Source organism: Topomyia yanbarensis, chromosome 3, assembly GCF_030247195.1.
Source record: "Topomyia yanbarensis strain Yona2022 chromosome 3, ASM3024719v1, whole genome shotgun sequence".
Taxonomy (NCBI): domain Eukaryota; kingdom Metazoa; phylum Arthropoda; class Insecta; order Diptera; family Culicidae; genus Topomyia; species Topomyia yanbarensis.
Window position 1 is genome coordinate 348,274,927 of NC_080672.1, and position 23,550 is coordinate 348,298,476.

The window sequence follows — 23,550 nt, forward strand, 5'->3', positions numbered from 1 at the left end:
TTCTAAAAAATCGTTTTCGAGCCTTCCTGAGACGATTTCGAAGATTTCGTAACTCGGCATTCCACCAAGGGCGTTTGTTATCCTCCTAGGCACAAGTTGTTGAAATATTGATTCCAGTTTGTGATAAAATCTATTCACAGATTCATCCAGAGTACCCTGCGTTAATATCTCAACCCAATTTATTCGTGAAATTTCAGTATTTAATTCATCATAATCGCATTGATTAAAATCGTAGAATAAATCAACATCGTCATTCATAGACACGCGAAACACAGCGTCAACTTTCAACACAAACGGATTGTGGTGACGATCTAATTTTATTAACGGTACGAATGGCTCTAATACTTCGCATTCGCCAGTGTTACTAACAAACGCTAAATCAAGCAACCTGCCATTCTCGTTCGTTAAATAGTTCACTTGTTGTAACTGAGGTAAATTATAGTCACCTAAAACCACCACCCTATCGTTGGTACCAATTTGATCGTACAGTCGATTGACACAGGCAGCATGCTGTTCATACAAAGCGAGATCAGAATTCGGTGGTAGGTAAATCGCACATACAACGAGAGACACTGCCCCGTAATATATACGAGCTGCTACTTGTTCTAGGCGGGCGGCTCCATCGACGGTCACAATATTGCTTCGATTTCTCTTTTTGATGCCTATCAGTACACCACCACCACGAAGGGCACGGCTGGTAGAGCAATTTCGGGCGCATCGATATATTTCATACTCATCGGTCAGTTCAGGATATCATCGTTAAGCCATGTTTCTGTTAATACTACTACGTCATAGTCAGAAACAGATAAGACTCTAAAGATCTCTTGAATCTTCGTACGTAATCCGCGGACATTCTGATAGCAAATCGTAAGTGAGCGCTTCGTATAATTAATCACATTATCGGTAGTCGTGTCGGATTCAGAGCTCTGTGATTTTAATTGCGAGTGTACCGTCTGATTAGTGTTAGCGATTGGCGAGATACATGTAGTGAGCGGGGTAGTGCTGATTTATGGGATGTAGGTTTGATTGGGAAAATGTCAAAAAGCTAGCTGTTTAAATATTTTTACGGTGATAAGCTATCCTGCTCTGATATGTACGAAGTGGGGAATCCAAACATTCAAAAACCTTAATGCGGATAATTACGAAATGTTTCGAAAAACCTGACCTGACTCGTACCCGGAATTAATACTTTTAAGGGACCCGACACGACCCGTACCCGTTCCTTCGGGTCGGGTATCGGACCCGCTCACCATACTTATTGTACCCCGTGCTTACAAGCCATTGATTGGTTTTATTAATGTTAGACTACGTGGGTCGTGACGCCACGATTAATTATGCAAGCAAGAATCTTATACATTCAAAACTTACAAATGTGTGTATGTCTTTCTCTTTTATCATCTCGAAATGAGATTTATTATCTCGACGATCTCGACTGTCAGGAGTCGTAGTCACCACAAACATACATACAATCTGCCAGACAAAAATGTCAACTGCAACTTTGAGATAAGGGAAATAACAATACAATATTATTATGAGTATGTTTCAGCTGGGGTGTAGATACGCAAGTGAAACGAAAACAATGCTTACGTAATATTTAATTTTACCATTTACAAACAAGTCCTGCTATCGCTAGTTGTGATTGTCTAGATTTGATATGAGAACATGGAAATTCTCGATTATATATCAGTCATGATCTGATTCGTAGTGATGTAGTTATTTTATGCTTTAACTAATGCATTTAAATGGGTAGGATGAACAGAGAGGATAGATGAATTAGGGTCATCAGACCTCAGTACAACCACAGAGAACAGACATGTAAGCTAGAACAACCTTTCCCGAAAAACCTGTGTAAACATTTAAATGAAAAAATACGAAAATCCCCATCACAGAGAAATTCACCATTGTATCCAAGTTTGCACGCAAGGGTCGTATGGTAATTCCTGGCCAATCATAGCGTCGACTAGTGGCAAGCTGCTACTCGGTCAAACCATTCGGAATTTGATGATTCTGAGTCGGAATCGGTTGTTGCATTTGATTTGGAATCCATAATGACTCCATTCAGGAATCCGAACCGGTTCCGGAATGAGTTTAACTGGGTACTTGCTGGTGACATTTCAAAACGGCAGTTTTATTTCTTGAGCTTGAGCATGTGCGACCACCCCTGGCTGCTACTCCGTTATCGATCTGGACTAGCTGAAGTTGCACAGGGAATCAGTAGATAATTATGCTTGGGAGTAGCGAAACATCTTTCAATGTGCAACTTCTGGTAATCCTGTATTTATTGATCAATACCGGCGCCGGCCAGGCCCGAACGTAGATCGCGGAAGGAAAGGGAAGGAATTGTTAGTCCGATACTTGCTTTTCCTAGAGGCCGTATATAGTACTGCGCACTCCACAAGTATCACGGGAGGAGGATATTTGTTAGTAAGTATACTACTTCTTCTTTACCGACACAAGATTTTTTCAAATCGTTGGCATACAACAGACTTCCAGATATCATTTGCTTACAGAGATCGTTGATAAATATGACAAATATGAGAGTCCCGAGATGAGTATCTTGCGGAACCCAGTCGATAGGGGAAGATGGGGTAAAACGCACTCCCTAAGGAAATATGATCATAACTATAGAACATTAATTGGGAAAATTGAATTAATGATATTGTTTAGCCAACTGTAATCACAATCATAACACTTCGCAAAATATTAAAAAAGCATATTAAATTCTGTAAAATCATTCAAAATAACCTTTTGAAAAATAAGCGGGGCAAAATGTACCTGTGCGGGGGTAAAATGCACCACAACAACGGGGCATAATGCACTACAACAACGGGGCAGGATGCACCGCAACAACCGGGCAGAATGCTCGGTGTACAAGCAAATAGTTTTGTTTTCTTACGGGCTTTCACAAACGTGTGCCATTAAATAGCCTTAGGCTATGCAATTAGTAGGTTTTCAGAATGATTTTTCTATTTTCGATTAAAAAATCAGCAAAATCAAAGAGTAGGGCATTTTGCCCCCGATGGAGCAGAGATATAAATTTAGCATAAAGAGAATTATTTAGTAGAGTTTTTATATATAGTGCGACAGAATAATGAGCTACTGTACAAATAGAACTGAATTGCACTGATATAATAGTTAAACAGCAATTATAAGAGGTGAAAATCCTTACTGCACGAACCACAACAATTACGTGAGAAGAGCACGTTATTGTTTATTTCTCGAGCTGCTAATGAAGTACGGTTATCAAACTTTGGCAGTGTATGTTTACTATGGCGGACTTCCGTCTGGTGTTACCATTTTCTAGAAATTTTCAACAGTTTTCGATATAAACAAGGGGTGCATTTTGCCCCCGGGGTGCGTTTTACCCCATCTTCCCCTAATTAAAGAAACCGAGTAAGAGTGTGCGAGACAGGAAAGTCTTGCCGTTCCAGTTTATTGATGGCAGTAGCAATAGCATGTACAGTAGACTGCCCAGAAAAATTATGATTTTTTTTAACTTATTTGGCCTACCCTTGAGTAGATTCTTAGCCCCGCCAGGAGTACTTACTTCAAATATAAAGCAAATCGGACAAGTCTAGCTACCGGAACAACGTCTCTGAAGTTTGAATGGGATTTTTAGACAATTTACAAGGAGAAAACCTACTAGCGTGCATTTTCGCCGTTAGGTGGCATCGTATGCATTAGATTATCACTGTAAGTGAAAATAAAAAAAAAGATAATTTAACTGTCTACAACTTTGTCAAAGACAGTCTACAACTTTGTCGAAGTCAGTCCGGCTTTGTTAGAAGAAGTTATTAAACTTTTAACGAAGTGATGTTTGAGTCAAAGACGATGCTTTAAATATAAAGACACGCGGAGAGAAAAACAGTGAATTTGGCTGCACGGTTTACCAAGTTGTTTTGTCTGCTAGTTTTGGCAACCAGGAGTTTTAAACAGCGAGTGATTTGTTTTAATGAATGCTTGACGAATTTGTTTTGAGAAATATTTCGTAAAATACTCAATCATGCAACTCGAAAACGCATTGATTCACGTAACTGAGCCTCAGTAAATGTTTTTCGTTGCGCTAGAGAGGATATGTCGAAAATACAGTTAATGAGTAATAGCGATATTGTCGCATATATGGGCATATTGCCGATGCCATTCAAAATTAATATTTTTGACAAATATCAGGATAATAGGAGAAAACTAGTCGGTAAGTTTATAATGTTCAGACTTTACATCTACCAGTTATATACAATGAGGGACTAGACAATCGACTTTGTAATGTTTAAAATGCGTTTAAATTTACTCGTACTTTATTTGTATAACAAAAGTTATTTAGTGTGCATGTAAACATAATTACAAGCATTTCTTTATATGTCAATCTCAATACTCCCCACCAGTTACTTCCTAAATCCGACATATTTGTTTACATTGCTCGTTTGGAACCGTTGTTTTGAGTTCGATTGGAACTTTCGGTTTCAGTCTTCGCGCATCTCTATACAATCATCTCTGGTTTGAGTCAGTTTTTCGGGGGGTCTAGCAGCGCGTGGTAGTGTCAGTACTCGATTCCCACGAACTATTCAATTTTGTGAAACATTCGTTGGGTTTGGTTTAAAAGAATTTTAGTACATAAAACGAGTCACCTTTTTTGTAAAATAAATTTTAGTTCCACTTGTTACCGCCAACACTAACTTTTCATCAGAGAGAGATAGAAATTTGGGGTCTTCTACAAAGTGGTAGGATAGGCATTTTGCAGTAATTCTTCTGAACATGTTGATATTCTATCTCTCTTCTTTGAAAAGTTAGTGTTGGCGCCCTCTATGCTGTCACAGGTGAAACTAAAATTAACTCAGAAAAATACTATTTGACTAAGTAATCTGGATCATTTAACAGAATAAGACGTGCGGCTGCATCTAGTGTTCTAAATTGTCAAATAAAAAAAAACCGGGAAATGTGACAAATCTTGAAAGCGCATTTTTCGAATTTTGGACCGTAAACAAACCATATTTTAGACTATCATTTTTCCTTGAGCCCGCTGTTGAAAACATTTTGGACCGATCTTGAATCGAGCTAATTGGGAGCATAGCAAAAATATGTTACCCTTTGAAAATAGCTAATATATTTTGGACATACCAAAAATAACAATTTTAACACAACTAGTTAAAGTACTACTCAACTCAAGAACGATTTCTTGTATAATTTATCGGTATAGTAACAGTGTTTGCATGTTTAAAATGTATACACTTTAAACGTAATAACTCTTCAAAATTGGTTACAATAATGCCACATCCTAGCTGTTTCGGACCAGATCAACTGAAATGTGAAAACTCGTTCAAAAATGTTCAATTTACTGCTTTCTATCAGACCATTTCAATCAGAATAAAACGGAAGATGTTTTCTAGTATGGTAATTTCAGTGTTACATAAGTATTATTTCAAGTTGTTACGATTCATGATGAGGTGGTCCAAAATATGGTAGTGGTCCAAAATACCCAAGAATCAAAATTGGTTAAACCAAAGAACGAGAAACCATTGGGAATTTTCGATCTAGTTTTCCATTCTGTAAACGAAGTTGGAATACTTGAAAAACATATCAATAATATACCAAGCTTGATTTTAACTGTGCTGTCTACGAAATATCTATTATTAGGTTTTCAACACGCCTTCCCTCAGTTTGTATACAATATACCCAAATCAGGTTGTTATAAATTACATGATGGAGTCTTCCCAAGCATATTCTTTGTTTCATTAATATGCATTTCAAGGTCTTGATTAGGCGCAAGAAGCTTGCAGGAAGTTTATTTTTAATGACATATAAAGCCATCGGAACCAATAATATTCGGAAGTAGATAAGGACGGTCCATTGACAGATCCAGCATATGAGAAACAAACTCATTTACGAGAAGGACTTTAACTGGGATTAAGTGACCATATTCCGCCAAACCGTCCGGGGAACTTGATTAGATTACCCTGTTTCATCATTACTCTATGAAATTGGAATATGTAATTTTTTAAACTGTCTTTCTGGACATTAATATCATTCTTGCTGCTCAACTAATTGTTAAAAACGATTGTGCAATAGTGAAGTAAACTAGACCTATCATCCGTTCAAGTGAGGTAGCTTTCAAATAAAATAGTCTAATCACTGCCAGACTGGCTAATCATTCGACGTGACAGATGCCTAATTTGTTCAATTTTCTGCGTGTTTGCGTTTGATTAAAACAAAAACAGTGACCCCAAAAAAATTGGGCAGATTGCTCTTTTTCCATGCAAAGCAATGATAAGTGCTGATAATGATGAGATTCGAGAGAAGCGCGTTTGTAGGGACGTGCGCTTATTTTCATCCTGTTTCTAATTGCAATGATACTGATGGTAATAATTGGAGCATTCGATTCGAGTTTTCGTTGCGCCCAAACAGAACTATTTCATCATTCCCAGGTTATCATCTTGGGTCTTAGGAATGCCAAGATACTGCTACCAATTTATACACATGCCATCGATTGCAGACCGCGTAATTTATAAAATAGTGCGGCACTCTCCCCAGTGTAGACAAAATTGGCTCTTTGCTTTATTTGATGGGATGTGAAATGGAATTCTGAGGAAGAAATCAATGATACGAGTGATACCTTCCACTACTATCGCACCTCGCACTAATTTAAGAGATGTTCCCTAGGAAACATTGTGTACCAGTTATTTGTCCGAATTTGTAATTTGTTACAACAATTTTTTGTTAAACCTTTTTCAAAATTCCTTACTTACTTCACCGAATACAACGTCTACTACGTTAATATGACGGCCAACTTTTAATTCGAATGCAGTGTCATGAAAATAAAAGCATTATTTGCTGTACAATGTTTTTTCCCTTGTTTATTCTAGCAGCGATGAACTATAAATATTGTTTATTTACACTGATAACCGTGCACTTCGCATGTTAAATAGGCTTCCACTTCACTTCACTCACATATGCATTTGGTCGGATAACGAGTTCCGAACCAATTGATAGAGGACATTTTTGGACACTGCTGAAGTGATAATATGGTTCGTTATAGAAAAATATTGGATGGGTGATACATACTACCATGAAAATACCGCCACTGCAAAGCTGATACAAGCCAATAGAAAAGTTTGAAATCAAACTTAAAACAAAGTTTGACATTGTATTATTGTTTTATTGCTTTCGTCATTTTAACGTCGGTTTAAATATTTTTTTTTCGAGAGTTGTCCTACTGGAGCTGTAGAGTTCTCGGAAGGGCTCTCCGTCAGAATCGTATACTACAATTTGCAGACGAGACAGGCAATGTCGCCCACTAAAACACTGCATTAGGCCAATTGTAGCGGGCCGTGATTCTGAATGTGATATTCATTGTACGGTTCAGGTATGTGCGGGCGTAGGGACTCGCGATCGCGTGTATCATCGCGAAGAGCTCGAGCATTCGTAGTTAACGTGTTCGATCGCGTGTGCGTTTGTATGTCTCGTGTGCTAACGTGTATGTAACTTCGCGTGTATAAATTCTATTTTATAACCGTGTGCCTTTCGCATATTCGCATGTGTTCTTAGATAATCGCGCGCGGACCGTGAGTCTAATACTTTATTTTTTGTTGCTAAGATGCTAAAAGAGTGTGAGATCATCCATATCACTAGAGTGCCCAGTGATGTCGCCATGGAACGTATTGTCTGGTGGATATGTGCTTTATTTTTTGATTGGCCCTACTGAATGTATGGACCTAAGTTATTAGGACAGAGAGTAATGGTTTCCGGACGTGACCGATTCATGAGCGCGCGAAAACGGACGTTTGTAGTTTCGTGTTTGAGACAGCGTTTGAAACTTCGTGAGTGCTAAAACGTTCTCCTTACTACCGGGGTGTTATGAAATTTGCGCGATCGCGAACGTAGGTGTGCGTTGTTAATCGCGAAGGGCTTAAGCGTTCGTACGTTAACGTGTTTGTCGCGTGTGCTCGCGTTCATGTGACTTCGCGTGTACAAGACTGGATTTTGAAACCGTGGCACTTCCTATATACGCATGCGTTCTTGGATGGTCACGCGGACCTTCATTCTGATAGTTAATTTTTGGTGTACAATTCACATTCTGACAGGGAGTAAGTTACCCCATATCACTAGAGTCCTCGGTCATGTCGCCATGTAACGTGGTGTCCAGTGGATATGAGAGCTTTCTTTTTTTAATTGATCAAATTGAAGGCAAGGACCTAGTCTGTTGATATCAAAGCTAGAAACATCCGGAAGTGACCGATTCATGATCGTGCGAGTGCGGGAGTTTTTAGGTTCACGCTTGAGACTGCGTTCGAAAATTTATAGGAGCTGAGACATTCATTTTATCACCGGGATGTTATCATGTTTACGAGATCGCGGGTGTAGGTGCCGGGGATGGTCGCGAAAGGCTCAAGCATTTGTATATTAACGTGTTTGTCACGTTATGTTACTTCGCGTGTATAATTTTGATTTTATAATGATGTAGCGTGTATTCTTGTTTGATCGCGCGCGGACCGTGAATCTGATGCTTAATTTTTAGTGTATGGTACAGATGGTAGTCCGTTTCCCTATGGAGAAACTTGAGTTCCAGGTCATGTCGCCATGGAACGTGTTGTTTAGTGAATATGAGCGTCAATTTTTTGATTGGTTCAACTGAAGGCATTAGTCCAGACTGGTAAAACTTTCGGACGTGACCGTTTCATGATCGCGCGAGTGGTGGGTTAATGTTTGAGACCACATTTGGAAGTTTAAAGATGCCACGTTTACTTAACTACCGGGGAGTCTTCATGTAGGCAAAATCGCGGGCGCAAGTATACGTAGATTATTGCAATTGCATGGTCGCGCCCGTGGCCAGGTTTGTGTTATCGTGAAGGCCACGAACGTCCGTACCTATATGAGTTTAGATTGCGTATAGTAGAGATATACTAATAAAAGGAATCACAACATGCCGAACAAAGAAAAAAGATGCAAAGAGCTTGATTAGAAGTGTATAAATTGAACAATACTATTCTGGTATACATAAATAATGGAAACGCAAACTAATAGATGTACAAAAGAAACAGACTAATGAAGTAAAATAGAAAAACACATACAACATGCAATAAAACTCGTCTAAATGCAGCAAATGTTAATATTATTATATTAACGACAATTGCTTGCTGTTAGACTTTCATCATGCTATGCTGGCCGGGAATGGATGACTCACGTGCGTCGGTAAATTCATTGTACCCTAATTTATCCAACCCGACTTTCCCGAATGAATAGAACCAAATGCTCAGATTGATCACCAGAAGTATCAACCACTATTCTATCATATACGTCAGTTCTGCATCCATTCCCTGACCCAACTGTCACAAATACTCAGACGAATACATACATAGATAGACATACGACTAGCACATAACAGTTGTACACTAGTGCGAAAAACTACGATTATCACAAAGCTACAACTAATAGATTTCTACTTATTCCACTGTATTAAATTAATTTCATTATTAAATTAATTTAATTAGTGTATGCATGATGGCGAAGTCGACCGATAAATGGACACACAATGACTGCCTCCGTGAGCCCCGTCCACGAATACCACCAATAGAACAATATTTGCAAACATGGCACACAGCAAAAGTCAATCTACGTCGATCCGCCAGTCGGCCACGACACCGCGCATAGACCACTGGTTTAGCGTTGGTATGCGCAGGTGTAGAGTATGAAAAAACATATAACATAAAAAAGGCTCATAAGCCCTCTCGGTCTCCTCGATGCACCATTATCGAGGCGTAATGCAATACCCATCTTAAAGCAATTAATGCTTGATGATGTTTGCAATACCGTCAAACCCCTAAACCTTGGGGATGGCATTTTAACGTAGCTTTAAAATTGAAAGCAAAACTTTTTCTAGTAACATGTGTTCGGAATGTTTTTAGGCTAAATTACAGTGTACACTATTTGAACATAAAACATCGAATTGAAAATACCTGGCACTTTATTTCATTTATAAACTATTAAAAACAACATTTAAAGTGCACTTAATGGACCATTATTGTGTGCGATGAAAATCTCAAATTAGATTTGAACGGTGATGATATCGATTTCTTTTAACCTTCACTTGATTTGAGAAGTCTATTGCTGCTCGATTGAAGTTTCCCAGTCTATAATTTGATAACAGTTCAAAAATTTTCGATTTGACGTGCTTGTGGCACGTTTGAATGATCCGAAGGAAAAGTAGAATCCATCATCCAAAATGATGAATTCTTCATTCGTAAAGTGTTTATGGTGAAGTGTACGGCAGCAAATTGGTATTTTTTCAAGTTGTATATTTTGGTGCTCTCTGTATAATTATGATAAATTACGTTGTTTTTCTTCAAAATACAGTGGACAGTTATAAGCTTGAAACATCAAATTTTTGCTTGTTTTTTTTTCAAAGCTAACAATAAACAATGGGCTTATATCCACTAGCAGGTTAATACCGCTATTATTTTGCTCCGGATAAACCCAGCTTAGAGACCGTGTGACATCCGCCGGCAGAAGCCAAGAATTGATCCGCTGGGTTCCTGCTATCATGTCATAGGCCTACAACTAAAACAGAACTCGCTCTTTTATTTCCTGCATCTATTAGATTTTTTAATTTTTTGTGCTAAACTAGTAGGGGGAAGCCGGCCAATTCGGACCCCCAGCTGTTTCTCAACTATGGCAATGTCATGGAAAGCGTGTATATCTTTTTTCAGGGCTGTCATATAATCTTTTCTATCTCAATGCTTACTTAAAGCAGCTAAAATAAATTTTATTTCGAGTTTTTAGTTGTAGCCACAGTGTTTTTATTCACTCAAATTTTTTTTTTCGAAAATTTTCGTGCTTCTGTAAAAATAATATTTGAATTGTTTATGCTTCTAGATAATTTATCGTTATTCACCGTTACGCGATATTCCTAAAAGATATATTTAGACACCTAATGAGTCTCCTGCTGGCTGGACTCCCAAAGCGTCGAATCGCGTGCGAAATCCAACATAATTTTAAGCCGAGTCCCAATCCCTACTAACAATCTCCCCCTCCCGTGAGATTTGTGGAGTGCAGGCTCTAGTTTTAAATAAGTGTTGGATTAACATTCCTTCCCTTTCTTGCTGCGATCCAAGTGCGGGTCTGGTCGGCGTCGGTATTAATTAATACACAACTTGGGATTACTAGGACTTGTACATTGAAGGATGATTTGTTACTCCTAGGCCTTATCATCTAATGATACTCTGGGCCATTCAAGTTCCGATCAGTAACGGAGTAGCACAAGCGCAAGTTATAATATAACAATTGGTCGGTGTTAAGTCAGACCGGACTAAGTGACAAAATATTCATTCCGAGAAAAATGAGTTTAAAGTTTGCATCGCAGCATCCTTTACATTATGATTGGAAATTAATTTTTGCCATAATTCTTGTTTATTGCTACATATTTCAAATCTGGTTAAAGTCGAATGTAGCTGACTAAATTCTTTATCCAGTGCTATCATTATCTCATTTTTTGATGTTTTGCGACTTAGTCCGGTCTGACTTAACAATAAAAAATTGAAGAGTTTGTAGCCGCAACTTCACAAACTATCAAGGACCCTAAAGTAATCAGCAGAGTCCGGTGGAGCTGGTTTCAACTTGAAAAATCCTTCATATACATTTGAACCAATCTACTCGACAGCCTATATGTTGGTTTGTCGAAGAAACCAAGCAATGCACTCAAACGCTAGAAGGTTCGTCTTGCCTTTCTCTCGCGTAGTTCAACCAGCATTTGATGGATATTTGTCATGCTTATCAGCGCTCAAGTGGTACATAAGGATGAACTTCGATAAAGTAACTGATAAGAAATTAAACAAATTTTACTATTCCACCAGTAATGTAGTATTCGAGGATTTGTATTACTGGAATCTGAAAGCGTAATCGGGAACCATTCTGGATATGATCCTAAAAACATGAAATTTCGCGTCTCTTTCGTGCATTAGCAAGTTTGCAGTACTGATCGGTATCAACTTTACCAGCAATAACGAAGTATTCGCGAGTTGTGAGAGAAACCTTTTGACATCGCTGATACTGATGATGAGAGCGCGTAACCTTTCATTCAGTCAATCGACTTCGTCCAGCTGGTGTGGACGTGCTTCTGGTTATTGCATTAATACTGTCAATTGAAACTTGTGCATTTGTTCAAAGTTCGTCGTAACTAGTCCAAGCATAATTTTAAATCTAATTTTTTTTCGTCTGATCTGTTGCTACATCTGTCTTTTTGGAAAGCAATCACAGTGATGGCTTCGAAGCTGAAGAAGGAAAATATCGCAATCATCGGCAGGTAAGTGTACTTAATTTTAGCGTAGAAGAATTTCATTCGTTTATTTTGTATTATGCAAATTCATCAACATAATTGATATAATTCATTTGAACGCAAATCCAAACCTGCAATTGATAACTATACAGTAGCTATATTACGAACAAGGAGAAACTGGTTTTGTTACATCATATGCCTTTGAGTGCTATTTGTGGCCAAATATTTGGTTTAGCGTAGGCTCCAAATATATGCGATTTGGGGGAATTTCAAGTGGACACATACCTCAAAATCTTGAAAAATTATGGTCATTCGTAGGATATAGGATTTGATAGCAATTAATAATTTTAGTTACCTTACCATAACACTTGGTTATTCCACAACATTCTACTGTCCCCCATATTATAAGTGAAGTTACCGTTAGAAACGTAGGATAGTCACAATTGACGGATTGCATCGTACTTCGCAACGCAATGTACTAGTGGAAGACTGAGAGCATTAGTTTTTCGTACTACTTTTTGGTGATTTAGATAATGCGATGATTCAACTAGAGCTAATCTATTCGCTTCACATCCTTCACCGGATGAGTTGAAAATAATTCTTTCTGCCGTAGAATGGCAGGTGACCTTGCTGTATAATGACGACGTTCATAGCGCATGCTACTATTGAGGATCGAGTTCTTCACTCTTGCTAAATTTTTAAACCAGGCTTACCGTTGCATATAACCAGGATTAAAATTTAGGCGAGATGGAAGAATTGGGCCCTCAGTGCACATTGGGTAATGCTCAATCTTTCGTTATAGTTCCTAAAGGAACCTTTATATCTTACATGAAGAAATGTCTCTGATCTCATCAGAACCTGGGAATCCTTTACCAAAGGTTACTGAGCTAATTTTCTTTTACGAGAGCTGGACAGTTGCTTAGTTGGGTACTGAGCCTAATTTCACCGTATTCATATTGCCACACTTGGACCGGGTGCTGGGGAGGTTCTCTCGCGGCCCTTCTACAATGGCAACCCGTCAGCCCAACTACCACCACCGCCCAGTGGGCCCTCAGCCAGGCCCTTCTACAACCGCAATTCATCAGCCCAATTGCTATTAACGCCCAGTGGGGCCCTTCGCCACACCCGGACCGGGTGCTGAGGAGGTTCTCCCGCGGCCCTTCGACAGCGACAATCTGCCAACTCATCAATCAGGAACGCTCAACGGGCCTCCCGCCACATCCAAACCGGATGCTGGGGAGGTCTCTCGTCTAACCGCAAATAAACAAGTCACCCACCACCATCGTTCAGTGGGTCCACTGACATACCAAAACCGGGCGCTGGGGAGGCTCTCCCTCGGCCCTGGCAAGCTGCCTTCATTCCAGAGCTCAACACCTCATCAATTCAATAGCCAATTGATCTCAAAGAAGAAAAACTAAATCAGTGATATGTATTACAACTATTTCCTTTCTGACGGCGAATGACCCTGTGTGGTTAAAGCCCAATAAATAAATAATAATAATAATAATAATAATAATGCCACCCTAACCAGGGCCTAAAATTCTCATACCCATTCAATGAACGATGAAATTCACTGAATTCACCTTCGTCTTTTCGCTGCCTCCTTCGTTACTAAATTCACACAAAGCGAAACAATAAAGACAACGCCCCTTCTTCTTTCGATTCTATGGATGCGAGTAGCAGAAGTAGTGACTTTCGTTTACCTATGACAATACGAAAATTCAATTTCGTTTTAATTTCAAATCAGTAATTTTGATTTTTATTTTAATTTTCATTAAATGAAATTATAGCAATGTGCATCATACAATGCAACTAGAACGCCGCAAACACAGGAAATACGCACACCACTGCCCCTTCAGTCGTCCAATATCATCGCTAGCTTGTTATTCTCCCAAATCGAACAACGGCAAATAAATATCGTTACTAATTTCTTTTCGTTTGGCCAGTGCTATGTGCAATATCGAAGAGACTAATGTCGTTCTCAATTTCGAAGCGAAAACGAATGTGTGGAGGAAATAATGAAATTGAATACCCGCATGCTTTGTCGTAGGCCGCTGTCTCATTTTCGGTTTCGTAATGTTCTAGTGGTTTAGAAAGTAGCATCGCTCGCTCGTCATTTTCGTCGGATTTTGGTAAACGAAAAAAACATTTTTCGACTCTGACCCTAACCATTTGAAGCCGTTGTTTAGAGTAGTGTCTGCCATCTATGTTTATAGTACTGGCTCAAATGATAGCATGAAAATAGGGGCACTTGATACGAGTATTCGTTCCGCTCAATCAAGAGTATTTCATCATTTTTATGTTATTATTGTTATTATACTGCTTCGTAGAATCGCACAAATATAGATACCAATTTTTATAAGCATTTCATCGTTTGAAGGTGAAGTAATTGACAAAATATTACGAAGCATTTCCGAAAAGGATTGAAAAAGAATCAGGCTAACGATATATTGGCTTGATTGACACGTTCCCCATGTTATTCGGAGATTTATTTCTTGCCATATCATCTCATCATTTTCCAGACGGGAAGAGAAAGGCAGGTGAAAAAAGGTAATACATATCAGCCTGTATGCTTCACTCCCGTAGGAATAATACACGCTACTGATAAAGCCTATAGGCCTTTACCACACAAGGTTAAGCTAAAAGAATATTGATACAATAGTTTACGTAAACATCGCATGCTTTTTTCCTGATCATAGAATGTTTTAACCTGTAAAATAGATTGTGATAGATAGATTATGTGACGTCATTCAGAGAATGATTCAGAGCGACATAGTATATTATTACTTTATCTGCACTTTCATTTACCCACCAAAAACTTAAGGTTAAGCCGGTAGAAGTGACTGATGTCCACTAGGAACTTGATAACACTATTATCTTTCTCCTGGTGAAATCTGCCTACAAACTTTCATTATTTGGGCACTCTCAACAAATCTCTTGATAAGCGGGTCTAAATGCTCCGAAAATCTTGAAACACGTGCGAGTGTAAGTACAATTTAATCGACCCGAGTGCAAGTGCAAGTACAAAGTCGGACCAACATTTTTTCATCTTCCTTACGCGATCTACGTTCTGACCGAACAGTAATCATTGACCTTAGGATTAACAAGAGTTGAACATTAGAGTGGCTCGACATATGACATTTTTTAGCACAGCACTTTTTGAGTTGCTTTTGTAGTCCCGAATGCATGTGCAAAATTTGGGAGCGGTCGGTTGCTTCCCGGATTTGCGCATTGCGTTCAAAGTTTGTATGGGATTTTATATGGGAAAATCAATTATTTTGCATTTTCGATAATAAAGATCGCTATTTCACTCAAAATCGATTTTATTGTGGTATGAAGAAATGGTCGCTTGATGAACGAAAGTTTTCGTAAATTTTACTTATTTAGCGTACATTGCACGAATGTTGCCGTTGAAAACGACATTAATTTTCGTGAATTAAACGAAATGTTTTGTTTATTTTAATAAACAAACGTCTATGTATATTACGATCAATCTCATTGGTCGCACGAATTCATTTCGTTTATCTAAGAGAAGTTTTCGTATTTAATAGCATATTCTTTTGACATTGCTCCGGCAGAGAAAAACTCAAACTTATTCATACAAAACCAACGAGCCGTTTGCAATGGCTCAACTGAATCCGTACTGCTCCGGATTCTGGATCAACTGGAAGCGGAAGAGGTTTAGAAAATCTTCCTGAAACCAGCAGACAAGGATACGGCTACTAAATAGTCAGACCGAGACCGTCGTGATGATGATTATCTGACGTATAGCAACAATGACTCCATATTGAAGCTCTGTTGACGTTGACGGTTCGACGAATGGTGCTCGTAAATATTATAAAGATATTCGTATATAGCAGCGAACAATTCTTTTTCCGAACGAAGCAGTTTCGTAATAAGCCAACGAAAGTCGTTTCGTGATTTTTACGAAATACTCATAATAAAAAAATAAATGTGTTTCAATAGAACTACGAACGATTCATCAAATGTACGAAAAATTCGCATATTTTATTAAAATTATCTGTACGAAACTAATGCACAGCGATTTACGAATATATTCTATCAGTGACCTTTGAATGGAACGTTCAGAATGAATTGCTTAATAACATAGACGTAGTCAGAAAATTAAAAGAAGAGGGGGGCTTGCGTACTCCCCAGCTCCTTTTTAGATAGTTTAGTATAACATAAGAAGTACATCTTCAACGCAGGTTTATACCAAATATATATAAAAATTAGTCTTACGTGTTTGAGTGCTACTATTTAAGGGCTCTGCTGTTATCTCATTTAAAATGGTGCAACGTAAGCCGTTGCATAGTTTTAAATATTTTAAAACCCTATTTCTTAGCCATTCAGTCAGATGTAAAAAATATGCATATCTATAGATTCCTTGAAGTCTCTGAATTGTTTCTATTGACGTTTTCGTTTGAGAACTAGGAACGAAACGAGGATAGTTACTTCAAACAAACGTTTTTGATGAAATTGGTTTAGGTTCACGCAAAACAGTGGTGGTGTTATAAAAACTGAAATATACTTCAGGTTAGAACCCAAGACGATTTCCAGAACTGAGTTAGTTTTAGACTCAAGCAAAAGCAACACATAAGTTTTTAGGTGCAAATCCTAAATGATGTAACTGTTATTTCCCTCAGCAACGACTGTAGTATGATTGATGTTTGGGTCTATCAAAATATTAGGAAAGTTCAGTGGTTCACATTTACAAGAACATAATGATTCTTTGTCTTATAAAAACAATCTAAAAAAGGGGACTGGGGAGTACACAACCCTACCCCCCGCTCTATTCTTTTCATTTTCTGACTACGTCTATAATATTCAGCAATTCATTCTGAACATTTCATTCAAAGGTACCAAGTCTTTGCGATGACTATTCTCATTTGTTTATTAAAATGTCGATGTCGGTGGTGCACTGGCTGTGTTGGAAAAAAATAATAAATGTCTGCATTTGGATTGAACCAACGACGTTATTAAGGTTATAAAGGCCCGCACAGAGTGAAGCCATTCTACCTATCGAACAGTCAGATGGCTACCTATCGTGCAAAGTAAACAAACATTCTTCTTTCGGAGAATATGCAAGAAAAGTATTAGTGTTGAGACAGACTCTAGATTGAACCATACGTTTTAAAATCGTTATCACTATTTTTCAACAACTCGTAGCTAGTTACCGTCTTGGACAAAGTTATTTACCTAAGTTTAAACTATAGTTTTATATAGCTGGTTTTTCGTATTGAGTGAAATAGCGACCTTCATTAGCGTAAATGCAAAATAATTGATTTCCCCATATAAAATCCCATACAAACTTTAAACGCAATGCGCAAACCCGAGAAGCAACCAATCGCTACCAAATTTTGCACAGGCATTTGGGACTACAAAAGGAACTCAAAAAGTGCTGTGCTCGCTAGTTTAAACCATTTTGAAGTTTTCTCATACAACCGCGAGTCACTACTCTATTGAACATTGAAGGTTGGTTTGCTACTCTCGGGCATTATTGATTTTCTGTGCAGTCTCGGTCCAGATCAATAACGGAGTTGTAAGCAGGAATACTTATACTCAGGACGCGACGATTGTTTTACGTCAGAGCAAGATTCGGAAACATTTTCGGTGAGCGATTCATCAAACTACATTTCTTATTGGATCAATCACACTTTCAAAAAAATATAGCGCAATTTTGTGTAAAAACCTGGTTGAAAACAAAACAAACGATAATTTGAAACTTTAGACACACAATTGAAAAATTGTGCTAAAGTCAGTTGACAAATAAAGTTAACATAATCAATTAGCACACATTAAGCTTGGGTAATACAAATTTTTCTTCGCGACGAAGTCAATAGGTGCGGTCGGTAATAACGCACCTATTGACTTCGTCGCGTCAAAATGATTAAAAAACGTGTTTCCAACAGAGCTGCAAATTTTCACCAGGTTGTTTTGAACTTGAAGGAAGAATAAATCTCAAATCATACCCTACTATGTTCAATTCGCCGTTTTTCGTTTGCATCATTCATTCAAACAGCCGAGCTGCTCAACCATTTTCCATTCATTTTCGATTTCATTGACCCTATGAATATCTCTGTACTGGGATGTTGACGAGGTTTTTCTAGCAAAACTACTCTGAACATACTTCTTAGTGATCATGTAAGCCTGAAAACGCAAAATATGTCAACATTTAACCTAAACTGGCCTCAACAGAGCAAATGACAACTTTGGTTGGTGAATGAAAAAGCATCAATTTGAAATGAAGACGTACGGTTTGGTTATGAAAATCCCATCAACTTGAAAGTGAATAATTAAGGGAGGCTTTGAATTTGAATCATGGTTGGGTTTGATTGAGCTGAAAGTTGGCATTTGAAAATGAAAATTTGCACCACTGGTTTCCAATAACACATATAATATTTTGTCGATAAAAAGTAATTAATTTTTCTAACTTTAGTATGCCGGGTGCGCTACCATATTTTCTCAGGTATCTGCTACGCCGCCATGAATTAAAAGCCAAAATCTAAAACGTTGCTTTAAGCTCGATCCACAATGAACAGAATTGATTCATTTGACACAACTTTGTGATAGTCGAGTGCGTTTAACTCGTTGATGCATCGTGGTGCAAAGTTTTTGTTATTCACCGAAATGTCTAAAACAATACTTTTTATCTATTAGCGGTCCAGTATCCAATATTTCCGATTTTTAACAAACATTTAATTTAAGGGATGCATTTTTCAAAGAGTTTTTCGATGCGCCGAAATTTTTCGACGAAATCTGGAGAAAAATTAGAATAGGACGTAAGTAACATTGAGAGCCTCTCTTTGTTTACTTTCTTTTTCGAGTATTACAACTTCATTATAACGCTTTGCACTAATTTTCCAGTACATATTGAAAGCCGACGGTTTTTACTAGAATATTATGCATACAATTGAATGATAAATGTTGAAACGATGTGTGTACAATTGAGTAGAAGAGAAAGACCCCAAAGATAATCTCTCATTGTTACTTACGTCTTTTTCTAAATTTCCTCCAGAATTTTTTTTTAGGAGAGTTGTCCTACTGCAACTGTAGAGCTAGGGTCCCGGCAGGGCTCTCCGTCAGATTCACTCACTACAATTGCGGACGAGACGGGAAATGTCACCCACTAAAACACTGTTTAAGGCCAGCTGATTCTGAATTGTACGATTCAGATGTGTGCGGCCAATGGGAATTTACCGAGGGGCAAGCAATAACCCAGTGAGCAAATTTTCTAACAGAGGCCGCTCTGCTAGATTTCTGTAAGTCTTGGTTTGGCAGCCCTGTCAGATTTCTGCGCGTATCCTGTCGGGTTAGTTGAGCTAGGGCGAACTCGGTTTCGCTCGCGTTTTCTGGCAAATTTTGACAGGAACCGAGCTAAACCCTGGCATAACACGGACATAAACTGTGCAAAGATCCTGGCAATTCCTACCTGGTAGAATTTAGCACGAATCGAGCAAAACATCTGACAAAGATGTGGCAGGAAGCGTACAGGGATCTTGGCCGTACATTTCTGGCTCGATTTTGGATAAAAGTGAGCAGCATCGGTTGGTTTAACCGCTTCTGTCAGAAACGGTTGTTGCATTTGAGTGAACTCGTTGCCAGAATTCTCGCACAAATCGCACAAAATGCTCGCAGAAACTCTGCCAGCATCAATTTCGCTTTGCTCAACTTTTGCTAACTTTCTGCTTGCCACGCTGACCGGGAGCAGGTTTGCGTGCGTCGTATTGAAAATACACACGTATTTTGAATATAATTAAAGTAAGTAATGAAAGTATTTAAAAATTCTTCTGTTGTACTTAATAATGTACTTAATATAATTAATGTCGATGTGTACGTACTTAAAGTATTTAAAATACATCTTGACGGTAATTAAAATATTTTGCGTATTAAAAGTACGAAGGCGCTGACTTAAAATCGTTTCAGTAATTAAGGTACAATAAATTTGACGCGTACTTTTTTAAATCTTTGCGGTACTTAATATACTTTATGGTACTTAATGGTATTTAAAGTAACTAATTATGTAAGACTTTTGGCACTGCGTGGTATTGAAGATTTAGTGCTTGCCCCTCGGAATTTACGATCGCGTGTATTATCGCGAAGGGCTTGTGCTCTAACGTGTTCGATCGTGTGAGCGTTTATATGTCGCGTGTGCTAGCGTCTATGTAACTACGCGTGTATAAATTCGATTTTATAACCGTGTGTCCATTCACCACGTGTGTTCTTGGATGAACGTGTTGTTTAGTGGATATGAGCGTCATTTTTTATTGGTCCAACTGAAAGCATGAACCTAGGTTGCTAGGATCGTGAGTGAGGACTTCTGGACGAAACCAATTCATGATCGCGCGAACGCGGGCGTTTGTAGGTTCACTCTTGATACCGCGCTTGTTAATTTATAGTTGCAGTTAGTCACTGGAGTGTTATCTTGTTTGCGAAATCGCGGGCGTAGGTGTACGTGGATGATCGCGATGGTCTCGAGCGTTTGTACGTTAACATATTTAACGCTTGCTTTAGTGTGTATGTACTTTCGCGTGCATAAATTCTTTTTTGTAACCTTGTGGCCATTCGCATATTCACATTCGCATTCTTGACCGTGAATCTGACCTAGGCTGCTAAGAATGAAGGAAGTGATTTCCGGATACGACCGATTCATTATCGCGCGAACATGGGCGTTTGTAGGCTTGAGACCGCATTTGTAAGTTTATTAGTGCTAAAGCATTTTCTAAATCACCAAGGTGTTTTTTACGAATACCCGGACTACACACCAAAAAACTTTTCACGAATATAGTTTGCAGTTGCGCTCGCGCACAGAGCTTCTATTACGGTGATGGGAAACTCCGGAAAACAAGAAATAAATTTCGAACGTCTGTTCGTGGCTGCGGTCCGCCATTTTATAATCTTTTTACGATGACCGCCTTCCGCACTCGACCATAACAAACACCAAAAAATGCACCGCCGCATAGCTGTCATCGCTATGGTACAGAATAGTCAGTCCATTTTTGCGGAGAGAGCGGAGTGCGGTTATCTACCTAAACTCTATGCTATTTATTTACAAATACACAACAAAAATTACTACACCCACCTGGACTAATGACAAAGTTCATGTACTATTATTTAAACGAATTTTATATTGAAAACATGAACTACCATAATGAACAGTTTTCTTTTACAGTCCGCCGCTCTACCAACTGAGAAGGAAACTAATATTGTTCGTTTTTGTTAAACCAATATTTATTTTATTTTGTTTAGTGTTTTAAGACAAATGAAGCAATTGTTCTAATCCTATAGATAATTTGCAGTTCCATTCGAAATGATCGTATATCATTAGTAAAATGATCAATCTGGCTTATTTCGTATCCAAATTTAAATTCCAAACAGTTTTATTAATCTCATCCTATTGTTTTGGGACAATACGGGATAATTTATTTCACTTTTATCTAGTTTCTATTTTAATACCAATAATCCCAAAACTCCTCAATTGCAAATGTTAACACTTTCATGCCCAAGTTTTTTCTAGTGCATGTAGGGTTTTGAAACTATTTTTCCATGAAAACGGAGGGATCAAGAAACACGAAAAGCCTTTTTCATAAAGATAGGTGTTTCCGTCGCAGTGCTAGAAGCTGCTCAATTTTTACCTTCCAATGCTTAACACAATTCTCCTAGAATATTTACAATAGTTCAATTGCGTGGAAAACGTATTCAAAGACAGTCTGAATTGACAAGTTTTTCAATATTTCTGAACCTTTTTAAACTTAAAAGAACCAGTTAGAACCTTTCTAAAGAAATAAATTTCCTACCCTTGACCTGATATATAGTGCAGTACTTACAGATATTCCGAATCCTAAAACAAATAGCAAATTACAATATGCCATCCATGCAGCTATTGCATCTTTGATTCATCATCCGAGGTCAAAAATTCCATCACATTATCACAGCGTACATAATTGCAGAAGTAAGCAATGCTGATACGCAACATGAATACCGATTAAAAAGAAAATTTGAATTGCCATCAAAATTGATTTTTAATGATGAATATGCATAGTACTACAAAATAACACTATAACATTTATGTAGGGGTGGTTAATAAATTTTTATTTTCATTTCACTCACGCAGCGGCTTGATCGGTAGATCTTGGGCCATGCTGTTTGCCGGTGTCGGCTACCAGGTCACTATTTTCGACATCATTCCGGAGGTGGTGGAAAAAGCCCTGCAACAAACCCAAGAAGAACTGAACAATCTGGAACGGGACGGCCTGTTACGGGGAACACTTTCAGCTAGCGAACAGTTCACCTGCATCCGCGGGTCTCATAACCTGAAGGAAGCTGTGAATGGAGCTTTTTTCCTGCAGGAGTGCGTTCCGGAGAATTTGGAATTGAAGAAAAAGCTGTACACTGATTTGGATGCCGTCGTTGGTCCGAACACGATCATTTCTAGTTCGACCAGTACTTTCCTTCCTTCGCTGTTCAGCAAGGATTTGAAACACAAGGACCAGGTATGGTCGATTTTCAACGTGAAGAATTAATATTCATAATTAACATTGTGTACAAATTTTCAGGTATTGGTTTCTCACCCCGTCAATCCACCGTATTACGTTCCTCTGGTAGAGATCGTTCCGGCTCCCTGGACAAAACCAGAGTACATTCAAAGAACACGTGAACTGATGACCGAAATCGGCCAGAAGCCAGTAACATTGTCACGCGAAATCGAAGGATTTGCCCTCAACCGTATACAGTATGCCATCCTGAATGAAACCTGGCGACTGGTAGCCGATGGTATACTGAACGTAAAAGACATCGATAGTGTAATGTCCGATGGTTTGGGAATGCGATACGCATTTTTGGGCCCACTAGAAACGGCTCACTTGAATGCCGAGGGAATGCTGAGCTATTGTGATCGATATAGCAAAACAATATTCGCAGTCAGCGAGACTATGGGACGGACCCCCAAGATGGAGGGTAAGGTGGCGCAGCAGGTTGCCAAACAGCTGGAAGAAATGGTTCCATTAAACCAACTGTCCGAGAGACGAGCCTGGCGGGATTCCTGTCTCACTAAGTTGGCACAGTTGAAGAAGAACATTTGAATGTGGCAGGATTAGGTTTTAATGCATTGCATGGCGGAAAAATACACGAGCAAGTCATTTTGTTTATCGACGTATAAATCTTTTTAACTTGCGAAATAAATTTTATTTCAAATATCAATGCGTTCGCCCTCTGCTTTTTGTACGTTCTTGAATTGCGGGTTGACACTAATCGAAGATTTGATGACATATTATTCCATCCATAACAAA

The 23,550-nt window shown here is 38.5% G+C and overlaps 2 protein-coding genes across 3 annotated transcripts in view; both read left to right on the forward strand.

The window, feature by feature from the left end:
* Positions 1-23,550, forward strand: part of LOC131692698 (alpha/beta-tubulin-N-acetyltransferase 9) — a 37,970-nt gene that overhangs the window by 10,716 nt on the left and 3,704 nt on the right. The gene's annotated exons all lie outside the window — the stretch shown is intronic.
* Positions 12,054-23,461, forward strand: LOC131692696 (lambda-crystallin homolog). The gene is made up of 3 exons (XM_058979879.1): positions 12,054-12,289; positions 22,377-22,755; positions 22,819-23,461. Exons 1-3 carry the CDS (start codon positions 12,246-12,248, stop codon positions 23,341-23,343), a joined length of 948 nt encoding a protein of 315 aa, XP_058835862.1. The 5' UTR covers positions 12,054-12,245; the 3' UTR covers positions 23,344-23,461.

Bases quoted from the DNA above. Each gene is read 5' to 3' on its own strand.
- LOC131692696 (XM_058979879.1), top strand. From the start codon at position 12,246: ATGGCTTCGAAGCTGAAGAAGGAAAATATCGCAATCATCGGCAG. The intron at 12,290-22,376 runs GTAAGTGTACTT...TCACTCACGCAG, and splicing joins AATATCGCAATCATCGGCAG to CGGCTTGATCGGTAGATCTT. The intron at 22,756-22,818 runs GTATGGTCGATT...ACAAATTTTCAG, and splicing joins ATTTGAAACACAAGGACCAG to GTATTGGTTTCTCACCCCGT.